Here is a 25569-nt window from a genome sequence, read left to right as displayed (position 1 = left end):
CTTTTCACAATCTCAGGATATCCTAAAGATCTTGTGAGCCAATTAGCACTTGTTTAAAAAATGTAGACACTGTTGCAATATAGAAAATACAGCTGCCAATTTGCATACCTGAAGCTCCCATAAACAGCAATGTGATGATGACCAGATAATCTGTTTTAGTGATGTTGAATAAGGATAAATATTGGCCAGGAAATTGTGGATAACTCCCCTGCTCTTTTTTGAAAAAGTGCCGTTAGATCTTTTAAATCACCTGAGAGGGTAGACGAGGCCTCATAAATGACTCATCCAAAAGTCAGCACTTCCAATGGCTCCGTACTCCCTCAGCAAAGCACTGGGAGTGTCAGCCTAGATTTCTGTGTTCATGTCTCTGAATCAGGACTTGAACCTACAACCTTCTGACTCAGAGGCAAGAGTGCTACTAATAGCGGACATTACTACAAGTCCCGAAAGACGTGCTGTTAGGTCATTTGGACATTCTGAGTTCTCCCTCTGTGTATCTGAACAGGTGCCGGAATGTGGCGACTAGGGGCTTTTCACAGTAACTTCATTGCAGTGTTAATGTAAGCCTACTTGTGACAATAAAGATTATTATAGGGTGGCATGTGGTGCAGTGGTTAGCACTGAGACTTTGGCACTGAGGACCTGGGTTTGAATCCCAGCCTTGGGTCACTCTCCGTATGTAGTTTGCACATTCTCCCCATGTCTGTGTGGGTTTCACCCCCACAACCCAAAGATGTGCAGGTTAGGTGGATTGTCCACTCTAAATTGCCCCTTAATTGGGAAAAAAAATAACTGGGTACTCTTAAAAAAAAAATTTAATAAAAAGATTATTATTATATAATATTCTTCAACCAATCTTGCTTTCAAACAAAAGAACAAAAAAATTAACATGCTACTATCCTAATCTACTATTGCAGAATAAAAGTTCTCATAATATACGCCGATTTAAAGGAACAGTCCAATCAATTTTCAAACAACAATTCACCAAGGATGTTAAACTTCCTTACCTCTGGAATTCTCTTTTGGGTGACCACCACATGAGCATTGGTCCCTTTCCATTGTTCTACCACTTGATTGACTTCAGCAGTTTTCTGCTCAAAGGTTGTGTGTGAATTGAGCAATGTTACTTCATAGAATTCTTGGATATCTGAAACCAACAAAAAATATTCTCTGAAAAACAGCATAAATTAGTGGATAAATTTTGTTGCAATTTTCAGGAATTTTAATAATATTTTGGGATTCAAAGACATACAAGAAACATGTTTTGATAGAATTTATTTCAACAACCACAAAGTCCCAAAGTGAAGTTCAAATAATTTATTGATTTGACAAATCACAGAGAAGAGAATAATGATTTTTCCAATTTATTCATGCTTTTAGAAAGGCTTTATTCAATATCTATCTATATTGAGAACAGCAAGAAGTCTTACACCAGGTTTGTTTCGAATCACTAGCTTTTGGAGCACAGCTCCTTCCTTCACCTGAGGAATGGTAGCACATGGGCATCACGGTAGCACAGTGGTTACACTGTTGCTTCACAGCGCCAGGGTCCCAGGTTCGATTCCCAGCTTGGGTCACTGTCTGTGCAGAATCTGCATGTTCTCCCCGTGCCTATTTGGGTTTCCGCTGGATGCTCTGGTTTCCTCCCGTAAGACGTGCTATTAGGCGAATTGGACATTCTGAATTCTGCCTCTGTGTACCCAAACAGTGCCGGAATGTGGTGACTAGGGGCTTTTCACAGTAACTTCATTGCAGTGTTAATGTAAGTCTACTTGTGACAATAAAGATTATTATTGTAAACAGAAAGCTGTCTTGATTTGTCCCTGTTTATAAGCGGTGGCATGTTTCCCAACACTTCTATTTTGACGTGATCCAAATTTCTATAAATAACCGGGGAAGTGGGAGGGGGAGGGGGGTGTCTCTTTGCCCGTTATGAAAAATGCACTCACCAGGCAAAGAGAAAGAAATAAAGACTTACAGGGCAAAGCACACAGAGAAATGTATTATTGTTTCACATCTGTCCAGAGTCTAGAATCAAACTCCAATGGTCCATTTCTTCATAGAGGGCAGCAGGCTGAACTCATGTTGGACAATACACTTTTCCAATACAGTTAACTTCTACAATGAGATAGGAATGCAAAGATAAATCAGTCTTGTATGCAATGCTACAGAATATTTGAAGTTTCAGTAGGAAGAGTACAGATGGTGCCAGGCATTCAAACCTGGTCAGAGCCCTTTTTCTGTGCTTCTGCTGATAGATGGAAAGATAGCAGACTGGGATTTGCAGCTCCACAAGGCAATATTACTGGAACCACCAGTTCAGAGGGTCATATCACATGACTCCCATCTCTCCCTGTGTCGGGGTCCCCGAGATTTGTTCCAACCATTAAGGGAGGTTGCGCGATCCTTTTTCCTCACAGATTAATTGGCTCCAGTTGGCCAGACATGGCTTATGAAATGTAAACAGCCTTTGTATAGTTCCCTTTGAATTTAGTCTCTGCAGTCTGCAGAAGTGTCATTAGGGTCTCTTTAAAGTAACAAGGTGAACATTTCTTCAATACTGCCAAATAGCCCCTTTTAGTCAGGGTCACAGGCATAGGCTCAGCCATTTTTTAAATTTTGGAAACTAGCCATGAGACTATATATTATACAAAGGAAAGCTATAGCGTGAAGTCTTGGCCCCCTTCCTCTGCAAGCTAAACTTTAAAAAGTCCACCAGCTGCTCCGTTGACCACTGGGCAAGCAGGGCTGACCTTTTACCCTCCGCCATCTTCACCTGTGATGCACAAAGAATTTCTTGCTCCAACACCTTCTTTTTCTTGACCCACTTCTGGTCCATGGATCCATCCACAAACACCACCATTGGGGTTTAACTTTCCTCAGTCATCTCTACACCTTTTTTCACTGAAACATCCGCCCAGCAGACAGAGAACAGGAACAAAAAAACGCCCCCAGCGGGAACTGCCAATTGTGCGACCACTCACTCCATGGCCGCCACCAGAAGTTCCCCCACTGAAGATCTTGACACAGTGGTGTGCAGCAGATTGCGCTAGGCCACTGACACCTCTACATACTACCTGAAAGGAGCAATGTCACAAAGGAGTTGAGCATGACAATGACCTTCAGAGCTACAGGCATCGGGTACCCAACAACACAGTAGGAGATCTCCCCTGCGAGAATGTTAGAGTGATTTGACCGACGCTCTTGATATCTCTCGCATAGGTCTCTGACATTTTCAGATAGCTCAGTCTTTGCACGTGTACTCAAGAGGCTGCAGTAGATATTCTGCACCTTTGCTGGGAACAAATAACACGGTCATGGCCCTCAGGGTCTGGAGCAGCTCTGGCCCCTTCATCTGCATCCTGGACCTCCCACTCTTCCTTCTTCCTCTCACTCTCCTCCTCCACACTGGAGGTTGTGTCTCTCACTGAACCTACAATGTTCATTTTTCTCAGCTACCTTAGCCTAGATGATGGACAAGAACTAAATAGAGCACTCAGCAAGACCTGGACAATAGTAGGCCATAAAGCCGCATGAGCTTGCTCTGCCATTTAATACAATCATGGCTGATCTTCTGCCATGTAGTCTCTTTGGAGAAAAGAAGTAGTCTCTTTAGAGAAAAAAGTTCAGAAGGCACATAGGGGATATGGGAGAGAAACCAGAGAGTGATGGGGATTCAGGTTTGAGAATGCCAGGGGAAAGTATAATTTGCTGAATCAGAGGAAAAGGGGAAAGAAACTGTTGTAGCTGAAGAGATAGATTTGTCACCAAAGTAGAGACTATGAACTCTTTGCACATTTAAATATGATGGTGAATGAACAGGGAATGGACAAGGATTTATGGAAGTTTTAAGAGTCCTTCCTGTTTATTTCCTTCATTCCATTTATTTTATTTTATTATTTTTGGTCTGTGGACCCATAATCGGAATGGGCTTTCAATCAAAAGAGTGCTTGCCCGGACATTGTGTTCCTGGGTTTTGTATTAAGAGAGGAGAAATGAGACTCGTTGCGCCAAGTGAAACTTAAGAACCGGTTTTGGAGGAAGTTGATTCGATTGGCTAACTGGCAATCGGTGTGTTGGCCAGGGACAGTGTTCTGCCTGACAACAGTCAGTGATTGGTTCCTGCATGATGTTTTCTGAGAGAACTTGGCAGAAGTGTTCAGACTTTGAAAGGAGAAGAAACACTCTTTTTCACTCCCATGCTGAAAGAACTGCTTTATTGTTCTAAAATCAGTGAGTTCCTGGTGTATCTTTGCTGCAATATTGAAAGGATCGTGAATGTACAGGAAAAAGTAGACAGCCTTGTCAAGGAAAGCACCTGAAGGCTCTCAACCCTCGAAGGAAGAGGAGCTGTGTTTCTCCCTCTCATGCTGCCGGTTGCCCGCTGTCTCTCTGAGTCTGCAGTGAAGATCATTACAAGCTGAAGGAAAATAAAGTACCCAACTGAAGGTGTGACCTTGAGAAAGAAACTAACTGGAAAAGATCCATCTGAATCAAAGATAATTATCCTTTTGTTTTATACTTTCTTTACCTCTCAGCTACTCTTTTCCCTCTGTGTCGTTTGTCAATGTGTGTGTATAGAGAGTGGAGGAGGGTTGAGTATCAGATAGTGGATAGCTACTTGGTTTTTTTTGCTCATTTAATTATAATTATTGTTAATAATAAAAGGTCAAATGTTTAACTTTTACAAACCTGTTGACTGCAGTCAATTTAACTCAACCAAAGGGTATTAATTTAGAATCAGAGCCAACCAGAGCCAGGGATATTAATTTAGAATCTACTTTCACCTGTGTTGTTACTCCAGGTAAGGTGCGACTAGAATTGACCGTGCACTCACCCAGGGTGTCATAACAAAGCGAGGTGGCAAAAAGGAACCCGAGGTTATCTTTGTTCTCCATGATAATTCCAGAGAAGTTGAGAGGTTTTTGCAGAGAACAGCAAAGCCCAGTAGAGCCATGGAAAAATAAAGGGAGGAGGCAGAAAGCTCGGGGGGACAAAACACATGGCATTAGAGTCGGCAAAATGCAGAACCACATATGGAGATAAGGAGCTCTCGTATTTCCACCAAATCATTTTTGCATAAACATTAGCTATATCTTAACATATTTATTATTTGTTTTAAAGAGAACCCTGTTACTGGTGCTAGTGAGTAGGCTCCAACACCAAAGCCCCCACCCCCACCCATCGAGACCTTTTGGAGCATCCCCCACGCCCCCCCACCCCACCCTCCATGCAACCCCCAACCTTCCCTCCACCCTGCCTCTCCCTTCAAAGAACAAAGAACAAAGAAAAGTAGAGGGCAGGAACAGGCCCTTCGGCACTCCAAGCCTGCGCCGACCATGCTGTCGGTCTAAACAAAAACCTTCTACACTTCCGGGGTCCGTATCCCTCTATTCCCATCCTCTTCATGTATTTGTCAAGTTGCCCCTTAAACGTGACTATCGTCCCTGCTTCCACCACCTCCTCCGGTAAACGACGAGCCTCGTACATGTCCTCTGAGCCTTGCCCCTCGCACCTTAAATCTATGCCCCCTAGTAATTGACCCCTCTACCCTGGGAAAAAGTCTCTGACTATCTATTCTGTCTATGCCCCTCAAAATTTTGTAGACCTCTATCAGGTTGCCCCTCAACCTCCTTTGTTCCAGTGAGAACAAACCAAGTTTATTCAACCTCTCCTCCTAGCTAATGCCCTCCATACCAGGCAACATCCTGGTAAATCTCTTCTGCACCCTCTCCAAAGCATCCACATCCTTCTGGTAGTGTGGCAACCAGGATTGAACACTATACTCCAAGTGTGGCCTAACTAAGGTTCTATACAGCTGCAACATGACTAGCCAATTTTTATACTCAATGCCCCAGTCAATGAAGGCAAGCATGCCGTATGCCTTTTTGACTACCTTCTCCACCTGTGTTGCGCCTTTCAGTGACCTGTGGACCTGTACACCTAGATCTCTCTGACTGTCGATACTTTTGAGGGTTCTGCCATTCACTGTATATTCCCTACCTGTATTAGACCTTCCAAAATGCATTACCTCACATTTGTCCGGATTAAACTCCATCTGCCATCTCTCCGCCCAAGTTTCCAAACGTTCTAAATCCTGCTGTACCATCTGGCAGTTCTCATTGCTATCTGCAATTCCACCAACCTTTGTGTCATCCACAAACTTACTAATCAGACCAGTTACATTTTCCTTCAAATCATTTATATATACTACGAACAGCAAAGGTCCCAGTACTGAACCCTGCAGAACACCACTAGTCACAGCCCTCCAATCAGAAAAGCACCCTTCCTTTGCTACTTTCTGCCTTCTATGACGTAGCCAGTTCTGTATCCACCTTGCCAGCTCACCTTTGATCCCATTTGACTTCACCTTTTGTACCCATGAGTCTGCCATGAGGGACCTTGTCAAAGGCTTTCTGAAGCCCATATTGACAACATCCACTGCCCTACCTGCATCAATCATCTTTGTGACATCCTCAAAAAACTCTATCAAGTTAGAGACACAACCTCCCCTTCACAAAACCGTGCTGCCTCTCGCTAATACGTCCACTTGCTTCCAAATGGAAGTAGATCCTGTCTCGAAGATTTCTCTCCAGTAATTTCCCCACCACTGACGTAAGGCTCACCGGCCTATAGTTCCCTGGATTATCCTTCCTACCTTCTTAAACAAAAGAACATTGGATTTTCTCCAGTCCTCCGGGACCTCACCTGAAGACAGTGAGGATCCAAAGATTTCTGTCAAGGCCTGAGCAATTTCCTCTCTTGCCTCCTTCAGTATTCTGGGGTAGATCCCATCAGGCCCTGGGGACTTAACCACCTTAATACTTTTCAAGACGCCCAACACCTCGTCTTTTTGAATATCAATGTGACCCAGGCTATCTACATACCCTCCTCCAGACTCAACATCCACCAATTCCTTCTCTTTGGTGAATACTGATGCAATGTATTCATTTAGTACCTTGCCCATTTCCTTTGGCTCCACACATAGATTCCCTCCCCTGTCCTTCAGTGGGCCAACGCTTTCCCTGGCTACCCTCTTGCTTTTTATGTACGTGTAAAAAGCCTTGGGATTTTCCTTAGCCCGATTTGCCAATGATTTTTTGTGACCCCTTTTAGCCCTCCTGACTCCTTGCTTAAGTTCTTTATTATATTCCACACAGGCTTTGTCTGTTCCCAGCCTTCCAGCCCTGACAAATGTCTCATTTTTCTTTTTGACGAGGCCTACAATATCTCTCATTATCGAAGGTTCCCAAAATTTGTCATATTTATCCTCCTTCCTCACAGGAACATGCTGGTCCTGAATTCCTTTCAACTGATATTGAAAGCCTCCCATATGTCAGATGTTGATTTACCCTCAAACATCCGCCCCCAATCTAGGTTCTTCAGTTCCCACCTAATATTGTTATAATTAGCCTTCCCCCAATTTAGCACATTCACCCTAGGACCACTCTTATCCTTGTCCACCAGCACTGTAAAATTTACTGAATTGTGGTCACTGTTCCCGAAATGGTCCCCGACTGAAACTTCTACCTGGCCGGGCTCATTCCATAATACCAGGTCTAGTACAGCCCCTTCCCTAGTTGGACTGTCTACATATTGTTTTAAGAAGCCCTCCTGGATGCTCCTTACAAACTATGTCCCGTCCAAGACCCTAGCACTAAGTGAGTCCAGTCAATATTGGGGAAGTTAAAGTCTCCCATCACAACAACCCTGTTGCTTTTATTCCTTTCCAAAATCTGGCTACCTATCTGTTCCTCTATCTCCCGCTGGCTGTTGGGAGGCCAGTAGTAAACCCCCAACATTGTAACTGCATCCTTCTTATTCTTGATCTCTACCCATATAGCCTCGCTGCCCTCTGAGGTGTCCTCCAGCAGTACAGCTGTGATATTCTCTGTAACCAGTGTTAAGTAATGGGTTAAGAGACATTCCAATTAGTTGTCTCATTTATGTTCAGTATCCAATAATTTATACTGATATGTAAAGGGGCTTCAGGTGGCCTTTGTGTCAGTTGATGTGATGTTAGTGTTTTGTGCAGAGTCTGTTGAAGTAAATTAAAGGTGTTTGTGGAAAAGGAGCAGTACCTTTGACTCTTTATACAATAGCAGCTAAACGTCTAACAACCAGTAGCGCAACTCCTCCACCCCTTTTACATCCCGCTCTCTCTCGGCTGAAACATCTAAATCCTGGAACGTTTAGCTGCCAATCCTGCCCTTCTCTCAACCAGGTCTCTGTAATGACAACAACATCATACTTCCAAGTACTAATCCAAGCTCTAATTTCATCTGCATTACCTGTTATACTTCTTGCATTAAAACATATGCACTTCAGGCCATCAGTCCTGCTATTTTCAGCAACATCTCCCTGTCTGCTCTTCCTCAGAGCCATACTGGCCCTATTTTCCAGTTCTCCCTCAATCTTTTCACGTTCTGACCAATTGCTCCGGTACCCACCCCTCTGCCATACTAGTTTAAACCCTCCCATGTGACACTAGCAAACCTCGCGGCCAGGATATTTATGCCTCTCCAGCTTAGATGCAACCCGTCCTTCTTATACAGGTCACACTTGCCCTGAAAGAGCTCCCAGTGGTCCAGATAACTTAAATGCTCCCTCCTACACCAGCCACGTGTTCAGCTGCTCTATCTTCCTATTTCTAGCCTCACTGGCACGTGTCACAGGGAGTAATCCCGAGATTATAACCCTTGAGGTCCTGTCTTTTAACTTTCTGCCTAGCTCCCCGAACTTCTGCTGCAGGACCTCATGCCCCTTCCTGCCTATGACGTTAGTACCAATATGTACCACGACCTCTGCCTGTTTGCCCTCCCCCTTCAGGATGCACGCTACCCGTTCTGAGACATCCTGGACCCTGGCAGCAGGGAGGCAACATACCACCCTGGAGTGTCTTTCACGTCCATAGAAGTGCCTATCTGTGCCCCTGACTATAGAGTCCCCTATGACTATTGCTCTTCTGCGCTTTGACCCTCCCTGCTGAACATCAGAGCCAGCTGTGGTGCCATTGCTCTGGCTGCTGCTGTTTTCCCCTAATAGGCTATTTCCCCAACAGTATCCAAAGCAGTATACCTATTCGAGAGGGGGACACCCACAGAGGATTCTTGCACTGACTGCCTGCCCCTTCTGGTGGCCACCCATCTCTCTGCCTGCACCTTGGGTGTGACCACATCTATATAACTGCTATCTATGACGCTTTCTGCCATCTGCATGCTCCTAAGTGCATCCAACTGCTGCTCCAACCAAACCATGCCGTCTGTGAGGAGCCCCAGTTGGGTGCACTTTCTGCAGATATAGCCATCCGGGACGCTGGAAGCCTCCTGGACATGCCATATCTCACAGTCAGAGCACTGCACCCCTCTAATTGACATTGCATTAACTAATTAATAAATTAAATAAAAAATAATTTTTTAAAAAAGTTACGGTTAACTATACTGGCACTAGATTTCTACTAGAACTGTAAATGCTAAATACAGTACTCTCCAGTCTCAGATACCCCTCCAAACTATGATTAAGTAATTAATTAATTATGTTTAATTATTTTAACAATGTTTAATTTTTAAATTTAGTGCAGATTCCCTGCCAGCCAATCAGGTCACAGCTTTTCTGTGACGTTACATTTCAGTTTCCCCTCCCCCCCCCCCCCCCACAGTCGGATCACTCAGAATAGCAGAATATCCATCATATACCTGTTCCCAAGCTGCTCCCAGCTCTCTCTCTCGCTCCCGAAAAAAAATCTTTGGATCCTCACTGTCTTCAGGTGATGTCTCGGAGTACTGCAGAATAGCCAATGTTGTTCCTTTTTTTAAGAAGGGTAGACGGGGATTATCCAGGGAATTACAGGCCTGTGAGCCTTACGTCAGTGGTAGGGAAATTACTGGAGAGAATTCTTCGAGACAAGATCTACTCCCATTTGTAAGCAAATGGACGTATTAGCAAGAGGCAGCACGGTTTTGTGAAGGGGAAGTCGTGTTTCACGAACTTGATAGAGTTTTTCGAGGAGGTCACAAAGATGATTGATGCAGGTAGGGCAGTGGATGTTGCCTATATGGACATCAGTAAGGCCTTTGACAAGGTCCCTCATGGCAGACTGGTACAAAAGGTAAAGTCACACAGGATCAGAGGTGAGCTGGCAAGATGGATACAGAACTGGCTAGGTCATAGAAGACAGAGAGTAGCAATGGAAGGGTGCTTTTCTGATTGGAGGGCTGTGACTAGTGGTGTTCTGCAGGGGTCAGTGCTGGGACCTTTGCTGTTCGTAGTATATATAAGTGATTGGAGAAAAATGTAACTGGTCTGATTAGTAAGTTTGCGGACGACACAAAGGTTGGTGAAATTGCGGATAGCGACGAGGACTATCAGAGGATACAGCAAGATTTAGATCGTTTGGAGACTTGGCCAGAGAGATGACAGGTGGAGTTTAAATCCGGACAAATGTGAGGTAATGCATTTTGGAAGGTCTAATGCAGGTAGGGAATATATAGTGAATGGTAGAACCCTCAAGAGTATTGACAGTAGAGAGATCTATGTGTACAGGTCCACAGGTTACTGAAAGGGGCAACACAGGTGGAGAAGGTAGTCAAGAAGGCATACGTCATGCTTGCCTTCATTGGCTGGGGCATTGAGTATAAAAATTGGCAAGTCATGTTGGAGTTGTACAGAACCATAGTTAGGCCACACTTGGAGTATAGTGTTCAATTCTGATTGCCACACTACCAGAAGGATGTGGAGGCTTTCGAGAGGATGCAGAAGAGATTTACCAGAATGTTGCCTGGTATGGAGGGCATTAGCTATGAGGAGAGGTTGAATAAACTCGGTTTGTTTTCACTGGAACGACGGAGGTTGAGGGGCGACCTGATAGAGGTCTACAAAATTATGAGGGGCATAGACAGGGTGGATAGTAAGAGACTTTTTCCCAGGGTAGAGGGTCAATTACTTGGGGGCATAGGTTTAAGGTGCGAGGGGCAAGGTTTAGAGGAGATGTACAAGCCAAGTTTTTTTTTTTTTTTTTTTTTTTTTTTTTTTTTTTTTTTTACACAGAGGGTAGTGGGTGCCTGGAACTCGCTACCGGAGGAGGTGGTGGAAGCAGGGACGATAGTGACGTTTAAGGGGCATTTTGACAAATACATGAATAGGATGGGAATAGAGGGATACGGACCCCGGAAGTGTAGAAGATTTTAGTTTAGATGGGCAGCATGGTCGGCACAGGCTTGGAGGGCTGAAGGACTGTACTTTTGTTTGCTCTTTGTTCTTTGAAAATGAAGGCCGCTGGAACCTGGGGTAAGATTTTTATGTTATCTATCTTCCCAGGGTGCTCCTTGGTTTTCTCCCTGCTTCGCAGAATGCACTCTGGATCTCTCTCTGCAGATTACCAGTTACAAAGCCAAACAAAGAAAACAGAAGAAAAAGGGAAACAGCACCTCCACCCACTCCGCGCCAAATTACCACACTGTCCCAAATTACCAAATTCCAATTCCCAGTCTGGCTGTGTCAGGATGTGTCTCCTTCACGTGCGCAAGCTTACTGAGTGTGCGCTTGATGCTAGTCTCTTCTATAGAGCTCAGCTAAACCAAGGTGACTCACAGTACTTAAACTTCAAACAGAAGAATACAATGTAAACCCTTGTGTCACTAAGCAGATTTCAGGTGACTGACAGATAGCTGCCTCTCAGCAATTAGGGTGGGGGCAGCTTCAGCCAATCAGACATTTAAGCTAGACACTGAACTTTAAACTGAAAAACAAGATGATTTAAATTCACCACTTACCTATCTAATTACCACACTGTCCCAAATTACCAAGTTCCAATTCCCACTCTTTCTGTGTCTCACTCAGGATGTGTCTCCTTCACGTGCGCAAGCTTCAATTCCCCCAACCCTTCCTGCACACATCCCCCTCTCCCTTCAACCGCCCCCCCCCATAACCCTCCTGCACCCCCCCTGCCCCCACCACTGTGAACCACACGCGTGACTTACAATGCCCTCTATGTATCTCCACAGGAAAAGGTCTCCCACAATCGCCAGGAGAGGGCCCAGACTGGCGGTGCTGTGCCGGATATAAGCATCCACACAACCTTCGAGAAGCGTGACCTGGAGGTGACTGTGGTGGCCATGGACAGAGCAGCCATCAACGCAGAGCCTGACGGATGCCGCTAGGCAAGGAACCACTGAGCCTCAGCCAAAGGACCTATCAAACGTGAGTTGTTGTTGCCTTACTGACTGACCTATCACTCCCACTGACCACATGTCCATTCTCTCACAGGTCCTCTAGCCGACGGCGCCAGCCCATCCTGGGTGGCACCCTCTCCAGCCTCCCAAGAGAACACCTCGGCAGAGAGCTCTGAGGATGCCACTATAATAGTTGTATCCCAGCTGTCATCCCAACTCTCCACCAGCATCGATACACGCACCTTGGTGGGAAATGTTAGTGGTCAGGCTTCTGGGGCACAATCTGGTGAGCACCACACCGCTGCTGATGCACATCAGGTGGAGGCAGGAATCCCCAGGCGAGACAGAAGTCAGAGGTCTGCTAGATCCCAGGACCCAGCTGGGTCCCCGCCTGATACTGAGGTCATACCGAAGATTATGGAGATGTTAGGGAGCATTTGGAACATTCAAACGGAGATGTCAGCATCACTCCAGCTGGTCCATAACTGTTTGGAGGAGTCCCAGAGGCTACGGCCATAGGAGATGTCATGGGCAATGCGTGGCTCTGAGGCCAACACTACTAGGTTGGCGATCACAGTGGAGAGCCGGGTGCACAACATTGTCACCGTTAGTGAAGGTGTCCAAGGCATCGCGCAGTCGGTGACAGTCATGGCTGAGGGCTTCGCCAGAATGTCTGACTCACTGGAGGATGGCACCCATTACCAGGCCGACCTTGATGAGGTTCTGCGGGACATGTCCCGCTCTCATTTGGGAATGACTGAGGCGCTGCGGAGCTTGTCCCAGTCGCCGGTGGGCATTGTCAAGGCACTGCAGAGCTTAACCCAGTCTTATCATACGAATGCCGTCAAGACACTGGTGCAGACCATGGGGAACCGCCAGGAATGGCAGAGCCAGATGATACAGGGTAGCTGGGGCTCGAACCAGCTGCCCCCTCCATCCCAAGGTGGATCCCAGGGCCTTATCGGCACTGACCAGGAGCTGAGGGCGCTGAGTGCCAACCCGACCCGTCTGATGGAGTGGCAATGGTAGCCAACAGCTCCACCCCTCTGATGAGGTCTCATAGTCAGCACATGGGACAGGGCGGCACAGCTGTCTATGTATTGCAGATAAGTGAGCCTGGGCCTTTTGGCCCCAGAGGACGCCTCCAGGGGCATTGAAGGCCACGGGATGAGTTAAGCAGCTGGCTGCCTCCACCTCTGAAGTGCATCCTGGGGCCAAATCTAGATGTAGTGGTAGAGCTAAGAGTTCCAAATACATCGAGGATCGCTGAGGATACCGGGGGGGGGGGGGGGGGGGGGGGGGGGGGGGGGGGGGAAAGAGAATAGGTTTGGAGGATAGGTAGGTGGCACCATCGGGAAAGTGGAGAAATGTTACACGCAATAAACACCTTTGTGCACAACCAGTATGATGCCTCAGCCACCTTCTTCCGCAACATGGGGCGACCTCTGAACCATTGGCCCACCTCGCCAGGATATTCCCCTCCCCGTGGCACCCACTCCCCTCCGGCCATGGACATGTCCCCGGAGCTGTGTCCCATCCCCTGGGTGTTCGGATGTCGGCTGTTGCATGTGTGGTGTTGCCTCCCGCAGTGTACAAGCACAGTGTCCAGGCATCACGGTCTTATTGGAATGCAAAGCAATAACGGCCACATGCTACATGGCACGCCTACCCACAGAGATTCACTTGGGTTGTGTGAAGTGCTCACTTAACCACGATTGCCAATTCCCTATTAGCAATAGTCTTCAGCCGCACAGCCAGAGGCCTCGGCAATCGATGGAGGTTATGGGTGGTCGGTGGGACAGGCGGGCAGGGACAAGGCTTGCCCCCATAACGGATATACGCGATCCAGTGGTTGACATAGTTGTGCCGCGCGCGGTTGCCTCCCCTCCCAGCCGCTCCTACCCACCATCCCATGATGGTTCACCCTATGGAGAGTCTCCCACCCGCAGCCGAGGGTCCCCCATGCCCCACCGAGCACTGCTGTGGCAAGCCCAGCACCCTCGGGTGCTTTGTCTGTGACCAAAGATGGCTACACGCCTCCTTGGCTCCCTGCAGAGGCCCTTCCACCAGGTTCACGTATTTCAAAAGGAGTACTAATCAGCATCGGCGTGACCACTTGCTGGAGAGGCCTCTGAATCACGGGAGGCCGTTGGATATGGGGCAGCTCTCGTTAATTGTATGGAAGTAAGGCTGAAGTGGTGAGAATTGGTTTCTCCCTACGCCACGGTGAGATCCTGATTTCGCTTACAGGAGCGGGCCGTTGCATTGCAAACTGTTTGGCGCCTGGCCAACTCATTTCCCGTCTCTCCCACTATTCACTGGCCTCGTTTCGGTCGAGCGAGACCGCAATGAGGCCGGAGAATCATAGAACATAGAACAGTACAGCACAGTACAGGCCCTTCGACCCACAATGTTGTGCCAACCACTTATCCGAATCTAAGATCAACCTAAACTAGACTGCTTCAATTTACTGCTGATGTAGAACATAGAACAGTACAGCACAGTACAGGCCCTTCGGCCCACGATGAATGGCGCCCTTAGAATTTTTTTCTGCAGTGGGAAGCTAAACATGCCAGCAAAACCGGCTCCACAGATCCAAATCAGGGTGCCCTGATCCCAAAGTGAGGTTCAGGGTCCCCCACACCCCTCCCCAACGGACATTGCTACCACCCGAAGACATGGGCAACAACGCCAATCCTCGGCCCCAGAGGGGAAATTTGCCCCCATCATTAAAATTTATTGTGTACTCCCCCACCACCCAGGCATGAGGAAATTTGTCCCACATCCACGCACACACCACCCCCCGCAATCCCTCCCAAGTAAGCATACCCACGTTTTAGAGTCCTGCTTTTCAGCTCCCCATTTACTCCCCCCCCCCCCCCCAACGTTCATGATGCCCCTTCAAACCGCCCCCTTTCCTTGGGTGGCCCCCTTCGGTCCCCACCCCTTGGCAGAGCGAAGCTGGCACTGCCAGGGTGCCAGGTTTGCAGGTAGGGTGCCAGGGGCAGAGGCAGTGCCCCTGTCTCCAACCACCTAGGGGGCTCCAATGGTCTCCGAGGCCCCCAGCGTGGCCATCATGCCTGGTCTCTATTTGTGGAGACCAGTAGCACGATGCCCGAGTGAGACTTTGCCACTGTGGCTGGTGACCTCTGGGAGCCAAGAGAATTTGGCTTCAAATCGGCCACGCAAAATTAGAAGAGCCTAATGGCTCATTCAATTATCATTATTTGGATCACACCCAATGAGAGCATGATCCAGATCGCACTGGGCAAAGTGAGTCGGGTGACTCACGATCGGCCCAACGCCCGGTGCTAAATCGGTTTTGGGCCTCACCGTCAGGCACCCAGCTCAACGGGATCAGAGTCGGGTGCAACGCGAAGGGAAAATCGCGCCCAATAATACACACCAAAAACAAAGTTGCTGATACACTACACATCTTAACACTATATCTACTCGGAACTGAACTTAAGTTAGAATTGAAAAACAGTTAGAGTTTAAAAATAAAAGCAAACTAATCCAGTTTTTTGTTTTTTAATTAGTACAATTTGAAGATATAATGAAAATCTTTGTCCTGAGCACCCAGTCTTAAACTGAAAATGATGAAACAAGTAATTCTGGACATCGATTGGAATGCATACATTATTGGGAAAGTGTGTTTAATATTTTGTATATCATAAAAAGAAACTGATACAATACTAATACACAAAAAGATATTAGTGAATGAAGTCATATAGTTTATCCTAAAAATAATTTAATACCAGCAAATAAAGTTTTGTCACACTTTCTGGACTCTTGCAATCTTGACTCAACTAATGCAAATATTTTCATTGCACTGTACTTACACAAGGCATCAAATAAATCAAACCCACGGTCAAAAATATGGTCTGAAAGAAAATATAATCACTTACAATGAACCAAAACTTCCTTTGTTTCCATAGAGCCTTGGCTACAGTAAAACAGGAAGGGAAATCCAAGCGACCACAACTGCTTCTCTTCGTGCCTCCACTGACTGAAGTCATTCTAAAGGATCTGGAGAATATAACGGTGGCCTTCAAACCAATGAAACACTCCCAATGACAGCTGCTTTCTAATTCTGCTGAATGATTCTCAATTTGCTCCATGTGAAAAGAAAAATTCTGTGGTCTGACACACAGACTAATCATTGGAAACATATAACTCCATCAAAGTTGTAATTCGATTATTATTGCAACATTATAAATGTTAGTTATGATCACTTCTAGTGGATTTCTATATAAATATAATATTCTCTCTTTTTTCCAGAAATTAAGATTATAATTTGTACCTATTAAAAATAATAAATTCTTGCTTTTCAGCAAAAGTCAAAAACTAAGTCACCTTCACTGCTCGAGCCTTTGATTATGTTAAAACGGAGGGTTTAGTACTTTAAAATGCAACTATGTATGTGAAATAAATAGAAAACAGCAAAAATACTTTCACTACCAAAATGATATTCTAACAACTGCAGGGGAAAAAAATCAAATAGTTTGATTATAGTAGGAGAAATTCCAAGATATGCTCACATCAGTGACCAAACTGGAGTTCAACCTTCTGCACAGCAGCTGTCTCTAGAAGCTCGGAGGCTGTGAGGCAACGTTTGCTGCAGCTCTGTTACTGCAGCTGCTTAAAGGAATGCACTCATACAACGGAGAAAAACAACACTTTTTTGGAGACCAATCTGAGCCTTTTGGTAATTCATAGAATGCCACAGGATCACACTCTACCCCCTCCAGATGCAATTATCTACAGTTGAAGGCACTCTCCCTACATTATTAGTTTTGGATTCAGCAGTAGCTTCTTCTAATCCTTCACTCAAAACTCACTGCTCTTGAACATGGGCTTTTTCATTTGTTAATTCTGACCCCAGAAAGTAGAGTGATGGAGGACGCGATCTATCGGCCTGGTTACGTCAAGCATGAAAACGGGCAGGCCGGCTCGATCGCGGGAGATGCCAAAGTTAGGTACCACGCCGAGCGCTGATTGGTTTCCGATCTAACTGGCCAACTCCTGTTGGGAGGTCAAGATCCCAATAAAACTAATAATCCAAGAAACCAATGTTCATCAATTAGGACCAAGCTCCATACCATTAATTGGAAGGCCCCGATCGAACGGCCACAGCTGATTGTCAGTCTCACACCCTCTCCAATTCCTAATAGATATTGCGCTATGGATGATATCCTGGACCCCGCGGAAGCTGCCCTCATGGTGGAGTTAGCAGACCAGACGACCAGATACCAGAGAAGGAAGCGGCAGCAGCGCCGACAGAGGCTCGAGGCAGCAAACCAAGTGCAGGGCTCCGCCCCACATGCTGAGGACCCAGCTGCCAATCAGGCCAGGGTAGGACCCAGAGGGGGAGGCCGTCGACAGACCATGGAGTACATCCATCGCTGGTCCTTCGAACAAATGAAGGATAGTATGTGTCGCAAGAGGCTCCGCCTCAACATTGAGATGGTGCAGCACCACTTGGAGGGGGAGGGTACCTGCTCCTAGTTGCCATCAAGGTCATCGCAGCCCTGAACCTTTACGCCTCAGGATCATTCCAGGACTTGAGCAGGGACTTGTGTGGCATTTCCTTACCAATAGCCCACAAGTGCATCTGTGAAGTAACGGATGCCCTTTTGACTGGACTGGGGACTACATAAACATTGACTTGGACAAGCCCTTCAAAATGCCCTGGCAGCAGGGTTCTCCACTATTGCCGGGATGCTCCTCATTAACAAAATGGGGTTCCACTCACTGAACATTCAACTTGTGTGCGACCACCATCTCAAGATCATGCACGGGTGTGTATGCTTCAGAGGAAGTGGCCACTACAGCTGCATCCTTGGGTAGAGATCCCCTGCATCTTCGAGGAACATCCCAGTGTGACCGGATTGCTCTTGGCAACTCAGAGCTACCTGCTGAGGTCCTGGCTAATTACCCCAGTGCGGAAGCCAGTGACCGACGTGGAGACCCGATATAACGAGAACCATGTGGCCACCCGGTTCATGCTGTCATTGAGCGGCCTCAGAGTGCTTAAAATGCCTTGACCGCACTTCCGGTGATGGCCATGAGCGGGTAGGTCGCGTAATCGGCAGCTCCTCCTCGACGAAACTCAGCAGGCAAACGGCACTAGAAGGCTCCCCGCATCAGTTTATGGAGGGGACCAGGAAGGAACAGGACGGTGAAAATAACGAGCACCGAGAAGCGGGTGGAACGGGTGCGGGAACATAAAATGGCGGCTGGCTCGGATCAGGCAGCGTGGGCCCAGTGGTCGCGGGAACAGCAGGAGTTCCTTAGAAGTTGCTTTGCTGACCTGAAAACGGAGATGATGGCCCCGATGAAGGCCTCAATGGTTGAGACCCAGAAGATGCAGGAGAAGGCGATCAAGGAGATCGAGAAAAAGGTCTCGGATAATGAAGACGAGATACTTGGGCTGGCCGTCAGGGTGGAGGCACATGACGCCTTGCATAAGAGGTGGCAGGAGAGGTTGGAAGACCTTGAAAACAGGTCTAGGAGGCAAAACCTGGGAATTCTGGGCCTGCCTGAGGGTGCGGAGGGGTCGGACGCGAGTGCATTTGTGACCACGTTGCTGGGGACCCTGATGGGGACAGGGGCATTTCCTTGGCCTCTGGAACTGGATGTGGCCCACAGAGTCCTTGCAAGGAAGCCCAAAACTAACGAACCGCCGAGGGCTATGGTGGTACGGTTTCATCGCTTCTCAGACAAGGAACGTGTCTTGCGATGGGCTAAAAAGGAATGGAGCAGAGTGGAGCAGCAGGTGGGAGAACAGCATAATCGGCATTTACCAGTACCTGGGAGCAGAACTGGCCAAGAGGCGCGCTGGATTCAACAGTGGTAAGGTGGCCCTCCACAACAAAGGGGAGAAGTTCAGACTGCTGCTTCCGGCGAGGCTTTGGGTCACGTATCAAGATCGTCACCACTACTTTGATACACCATACGAGGCGTGGACATTTATCAAGCAGGAAACGTTGGACTCGAGCTAAAGGACAGCCACACTGGGACGAAACGCTGTGGTGGGGATGTTAATTGTTTGATAGCCGGAGGGAGCTTTGTTATGCTGTTTGCCTTTTTTGTTCCCTGTTTCTCTGACCATATTCTCGGCTTTTGTGGAGTTCGGAGAGGGAGGAGAGGGGCCCTATACTCAGGGCTGCTCTTCAGGCATCTGAAGCCGTTTCTTTTGTGGGGCCGGGTTAGCGCCCGGGATTTGTTGTTTGTTTTGCTTGGGGGGTGTGGGGGGGGGGGGGGGGATGTTCTTTGGGGGGCTGTTAAGAAAATTAAGATGGGCTTTTCATAGGAAGGGAGGGGCCCAAATAACGAGGCAACAGGACGATCGGAGACAGAGGCAGGAGCGTCTGGGGTCAGCTGACTCACGGAAGCGTAATGGGGGGAGAGTTAGTGTTCAGCTGGTGCTTGACTTGGGGGATTGGGATAGTGATGCACGATCAATTGCACAAAGACTAAAGTTGGGGACAACTGTGGCTTTATTACAGTCAGACGCATGGCCTCCTGCTGCAGCTGGCGAAATGGCAGGGCACTGGAGGTCATGCATATTTATACAGTTCACCATGGGCGGAGCCAGCCGGCAGGAGCTACCGGCGAACCTGTAGTGCAGATCCTACCTTACATCTCCTATTACAGTGGTTCGCCACATTCACACCCTGTTAAAAATGAGTCCGGCGGGGGTGACGTGAAACTATATACAATTAGTGCAATTATGTACAGTGGTAGGAAAAAGAAAAGTCCATGTTGACGGTCCGGAGTCCGTCAAAGGTTCAGCCGGTCCGGTGCTTTGGTGCTTCGTTGGGAGCGGCGCAAGGATGGTGGCGAAGTCGGTGCTAGCGTTGGTGGAGGTGGCACCCATGGCAGTGGTGGCAGTGCTGATGCTGGCCAATCATTGGGGAACTCAGGGAGCGTGCCGAAGTCCTCTTCATCCTCTTGTGCGGAAAAGGGGACGGGGGGTGGTCTGGTAGGGTCAATATTGGCGGCGCGGTGGGTGGGGGGGATGCGCATGGGTGGGGGTGTGTGTTGGGGTGGAACCTGACGGTGCCAGGTCCCTGAGTGAGACAGTATCTTGGCGGCCGTTGGGGAACTCAACGTAGGCATATTGAGGGTTGGCGTGGAGCAGGTGAATCCTGTCCACAAAGGGGTCCGCCTTGTGGGGTCAGACGTGTCTACGGAGAAGGAGCGATCCTGGAGCTGCGAGCCAAGTCGGGAGCGACACCCCGGATGAGGACTTCCTGGGGAAGGTAAAAACACGTTCATGGGGTATGTTATTAGTGGTGGTGCACAATAGTGACCGGATGGAGAGTAGAGCGTCAGGGAGGACCTCCTGCCAGCGAGAGGCTGGGAGGTTCCTGGACCGTAGGGCCAGCTGGACGGCCCTCCAAACCATCCCATTCTCCTGTTCTACTTGCCCGTTTCCCCAGGGGTTGTAGCTGGTCGTCCTGCTGGAGGCTATAGCCCTGCTGAGCAGGAACTGACGCAGCTCATCGCTCATGAAAGAGGATCCCCTGTCACTGTGGATGTAGGCAGGGAAACCGAACGGAGCGAAGATGGTGCCGAGGGCCTTGATGACGGTGGCTGACGTCATCGGGGCATGGGATGGCGAAGGGGAATCTGAAGTACTCGTCGACCACACGGAGAATGTACGTGTTACGGTCGGTGGAGGGGAGGGGAGGGGCCCTTTCAAATCCAAGCTGAGGCGTTCAAAGGGGCGTGAAGCCTTCACCAGGCGCGCACGTAGAAGTGCGGCTTGCAATCCGCACAGACCTGGCAGTCCCTGGTGACTGTCCTTACTTCCTCGGCGGAGTAGGGCAGATTGCGAGCTTTGACCAGATGGTACAATCGAGTGACCCCTGGGTGACAAAGGCTGTCGTGTAGGGCCCGGAGTTGGTCCACTTGTGCGCTGGCACAGGTACCTCGGGAGAGGGCGTCTGTAGGCTCGTTGAGTTTACCGGGGCGATACAAGATCTCATAATTATAGGTGGAGAGCTCGATTCTCCGCCGCAAGATTTTATCATTTTTGATCTTGCCCCGCTGTGTGTTATTGAACATGAAGGCTACCGACCGTTGGTCCGTAAGGAGAGTGAATCTCTTACCGGCCAGGTAATGCCTCCAATGCCGCACAGCTTCAACGATACCTTGGGCCTCCTTTTCGACGGATGAGTGTCGAATTTCAGAGGCATGAATGGTGCGGGAAAAGAACGCCACTTGTCTGCTTGCCTGGTTTAGAGTGGCGGCAAGGGCGACGTCTGAAGTGTCGCTTTCTACTTGGAAAGGCAGTGACTCGTCCACTGCGCGCATCCCGGCCTTGGCGATGTCTGCTCTGATGCGGGCGAAAGCGTGTTGTGCCTCGGCCACGAGGGGGAATTGGGTGGACTGAATGAGTGGGCGGGCCTTGTCCGCATAGTTTGGGACCCACTGAGCGTAGTAGGAAAAGAACCCCAGGCAGCGTTTGAGGGCCTTGGGGAAGTGGGGGAGGGGAAGTTCAATGAGGGGGCGCATGCAGTCATGGCCGGGCCCGAGAAGTCCATTTTGGACTATATAGCCGAGAATGGCTAACCGGGTCGTGCTGAACACACACTTCTCTTTGTTATAGGTCAGGTTGAGAAGAGTGGCAGTGCGGAGGAATTTATCGAGGTTGGCATCGTGGTCCTGCTGGTCATGGCCGCAGATGGTGACATTATCTAAGTACGGAAAGGTGGCCCGCAAACCGTACTGGTCGACCATTCGGTCCATCTCTCTTTGGAAGACTGAGATCCCATTTGTGACACCGAAAGGGACCCTAAGGAAGTGGTAGAGGCGACCGTCCGCCTCAAAGGCCGTGTATGGACGGTCCGACTTCCGGATGGGGAGCTGGTGGTAGGCGGATTTCAGGTCAATTGTTGAGAAGACCCACTACTGCGCAATCTGATTGACCATATCAGATATGCGTGGGAGGGGGTACGCATCGAGCTACGTGTACCGATTGATGGTCTGGCTGTAGTCCACAACCATCCTGTGTTTCTCCCCAGTTTTAACCACTACCACTTGGGCTCTCCAGGGGCTGTTGCTGGCCTCGATAATACCCTCCTTAAGCAGCTGCTGGACTTCGGACCTGATGAAGGTCTTGTCCTAGGTGCTGTACCGTCTGCTCCTAGTGGCAACAGGTTTGCAATCCGTAGTTAGATTGGCAAAAAGAGGGGGAAATCGACCTTGAGGGTTGCGAGGGCGCAAACGGTAAGGGGGGGTAAGGGCCCGCCGAATTTGAGGGTGAGGCTCTGGAGGTTGCACTGGAAGTCCAGGCCCAACAGGAGTGCAGCGCAGAGATTAGGAAGGACATCGAGGCGGAAGTTACTAAATTCTACGCCCTGGACCGTGAGGGTGACTGTACAAAAGCCTGGGATCGGGACGGAGTAGGATCCGGAGGCTAGGGAGAGCCTTTGATTGGCAGGGTGGACCGCGAGGGAGCAGCGCCTTACCGTATCTGGGTGAACGAATCTTTTGCTGCTCCCGGAGTCCAGCAGGCACGAGGTCACGTGGCCGTTAATTTTCACCGTCGTTGACGCGGTGGCCTGGTTGTGCGGGCGAGATTGGTCCAGCGTCATCAAAGCGAGCTGCGGATAGCCATCGGATGCTTCGGGTGGCGAGTGTGCGCGGTTCCGATGTCAGGATGTCCGGAGACCCTGTAGGGGACAAGATGGCGGCGCCCATGGTGCGCACAATGCGGGGTCGGGACAAGATGGTGGCGCCCATGGGGCGCACGTGGCTGAGGGGGGACAAGATGGCGTCGCCCATTGATCGCACATGGACCCGGGAGGAGAAGATGGCGGCTCCCATTGTGCATCTGGCCTGGGGGAGGGGGCGATAGCGGGCGCGATTGCAGCGACTGCGCGGGCCTGGCATACAGCCCTTTTTACTGCAGGCTTTACAAACTGCAGTGCGGGCCGGGCAGTTTGGCGGGGGTGCTTCTGCTGACCACAGAAGTAGCAGCAGGGACCCCCGGGGTGCGCGGATCGACGTGCGGCGCAGGCTTATTGGGAAGGCAGGGCCCCGGTTGAGGAGGTCGTCAGCGGGGTCCAGGAGGGGTAGGAAGGAGTAAAAAGTTGGGCAGCGCGGCAGGAGGGGTACGATTGCACGTTACGGGATGCGACCGTCATGGAGAGCGCCAAAGTTGTCGTCTCCGCCAGTTCGAGCGTGGCCCCTTCCAGTAATCATTCTCGGATGCGGTTCGACGCAATCCCCGTCAGGAAGGCATCGCGCATGCGGACATTCGCGTGTTCAGCGGCCGTAACGGCCTGACAGTCACAGTCTCGGACGAGTGGAATTAGGGCCCGCCAGAAATCTTCAATGGCCTCACCAGGTAGTTGCGAGCGGGTGGCGAGTACATGCCTGGCGAAGAGCATGTTCGCCTTCTGCGCGTAGTGTTCCTTAAGGAGTTCCATTGCTTTTGTGTAATTCGTGGCGTCTTGATCAACGGGAACACGCTCAGTCTGGAGTACAGGACGTTTATCTTCTGAGCCTCCGTTGGCTCGGGGTCCGCCGCGTTGATGTAGGCCTCAAAACATGCTAGCCAGTGAGCAAAGTCTTTCCTGGCGTCGGGCGAGTGCGGATCCAGCTGCAGGCGATCGGGCTTAATTCTGATATCCATTCTGTGGAAAATCTGACTGTAATAAATTGATGCACGATCAATTGCACAAAGACTAAAGTTGGGTTCAACTGTGGCTTTATTACAGTCAGACGCGTGGCCTCCTGCTGCAGCTGGCAAAATGGCAGGGCACTGGAGGTCATGCACATTTATACAGTTTTTGTGGGCGGAGCCAGCCGGCAGGAGCTACCGGCGAACCTGTAGTGCAGGTCCCCTAATACAATGGTTCACCACAGATAGTGGGGCTGTTGGGGGGGTGGGAGGGGGGTGCGGGATCCTGCTTTGCTGACAGAAAAGGGGCCAACTTGGGGGAACAGATGGATAGTCGGGGGGTGCCGCCAATGGGAGGGCTCGAGTAAGCGGGGGACGCGGGCTCATGGCTGGCCGAAAAAGGGGGATGGCTAGTCAGCAGGGAAGGGGGGGGGGGGTTAACCCCCCATCACGTGGAATGGGAGGGGTCTGAATGGGCCGGTCAAGAGGGCTCACATGTTCTCACACCTAAAGGGGTTAAAGGCAGACGTAGCTATGCTACAGATGACGCACCTAAAACTCGCAGATCAAACAAGATTGAGAAAAGGGTGGGTGGGCCAGGTGTTCCATTCGGGGCTGGATTCAAAGACCAGAGGGGTAGCAATTCTGATCAGTAAACGGGTGGCATTTGAGGCAGGGAGTATTGTGGCTGATAAAGGGGACAGATACATAATGGTTAGTGTGAAGCTGCAGGGGATCCGGGTTGTGCTAGTGAACGTCTACGCCCCGAACTGGGATGACGCGGAATTCATGAGTCGCATACTGGGTAAAATTCCAGACTTAGACTCACAATTTGATCATGGGGGGTGATTTCAACACAGTCATTGACCCTGTATTGGACTGGTCAAAGCCCAGGTCGGGAATGCGACCAGCAGCGGCTAAGGAACTGAGGGGTTTCATGGAACAAGTGGAGGTTCGCTCGGCCGAGGGCGAAGGAGTTTTCTTTTTTCTCCCACATCCACAAAGTTTATTCCCGTATAGATTTCTTTGTTGTGAGCAGGGCGTTAATTCCAAGGACGGAAGGGACGGAATACTCGGCCATTGCAGTCTCTGATCATGCTCCGCACTGGGTGGGCTTGCGACTTGGTGAAAAGAGAGGGCAGCGCCCATTATGGAGGCTAGATGTGGGACGGCTAGCGGATGACGAGGTTTGTGGGCGGATAAAGAGGAACATTAAAAATTACTTGGAAACTAATGATACGGGAGACGTAACGGCGACCACGGTGTGGGAGGCTCTGAAGGCAGTTATTGGAGGGGAGTTAATTTCTATCAGATCCCATAGGGAGAAGAAAGAAAGAGTGGAGAGAGAGAGAGAGGCTAGTTGAGGAGATACTCAGAGTAGACAGGAATTACGCGGAGACCCGCGAGATGGGGCTACTGAAAGAGCACCGGAGACTGCAGGCGGAGTTTGGTCTGCTGACCACAGGGAAAGCGGTAGCACAGCTGAGGAAGGTAAAAGGGTCTGTCTATGAATATGGGGAGAAAGCGAGTAGAATGCTGGCGCACCAACTTCGTAGGAGGGAGGCGGCCAAGGAAATTGGGGAAGTTCGGGATAAGGATGGTAACACGGTCTTGGACCGAGAGGGGGTGAACAAAGTCTTTAGGGTGTTTTATGGTAAATTGTATGAGTCAGAACCCCCGGCGGGAGGAGAAGGGATGAAGCAATTCATAGACCAATTGAGGTTTCCAAAGGTGGAAAAGGATCTGGTGGAGGGACTGGGG

General features: G+C 49.3%; 1 protein-coding gene across 9 annotated transcripts in view; it reads right to left on the bottom strand.

The window, feature by feature from the left end:
- The window catches only part of LOC140391729 (disks large homolog 2-like), a 1606854-nt gene that overhangs the window by 1392088 nt on the left and 189197 nt on the right, over positions 1-25569 (bottom strand). For 8 of the 9 annotated variants that reach the window (XM_072476520.1, XM_072476521.1, XM_072476522.1 and 5 more), the window contains one exon: positions 1008-1147. In XM_072476520.1, coding sequence (XP_072332621.1) covers positions 1008-1147 — 140 coding nt within the window. Of the gene's footprint in view, positions 1-1007; positions 1148-16078; positions 16401-25569 lie in introns of those variants that run through there. The other variant, XM_072476523.1, reaches the window with a different exon arrangement.

The sequence above is a fragment of the Scyliorhinus torazame genome, chromosome 15 (assembly GCF_047496885.1).
Source record: "Scyliorhinus torazame isolate Kashiwa2021f chromosome 15, sScyTor2.1, whole genome shotgun sequence".
Taxonomy (NCBI): Eukaryota; Metazoa; Chordata; class Chondrichthyes; order Carcharhiniformes; family Scyliorhinidae; genus Scyliorhinus; species Scyliorhinus torazame.
This window is presented reverse-complemented; position numbering and strand designations above follow the sequence as displayed.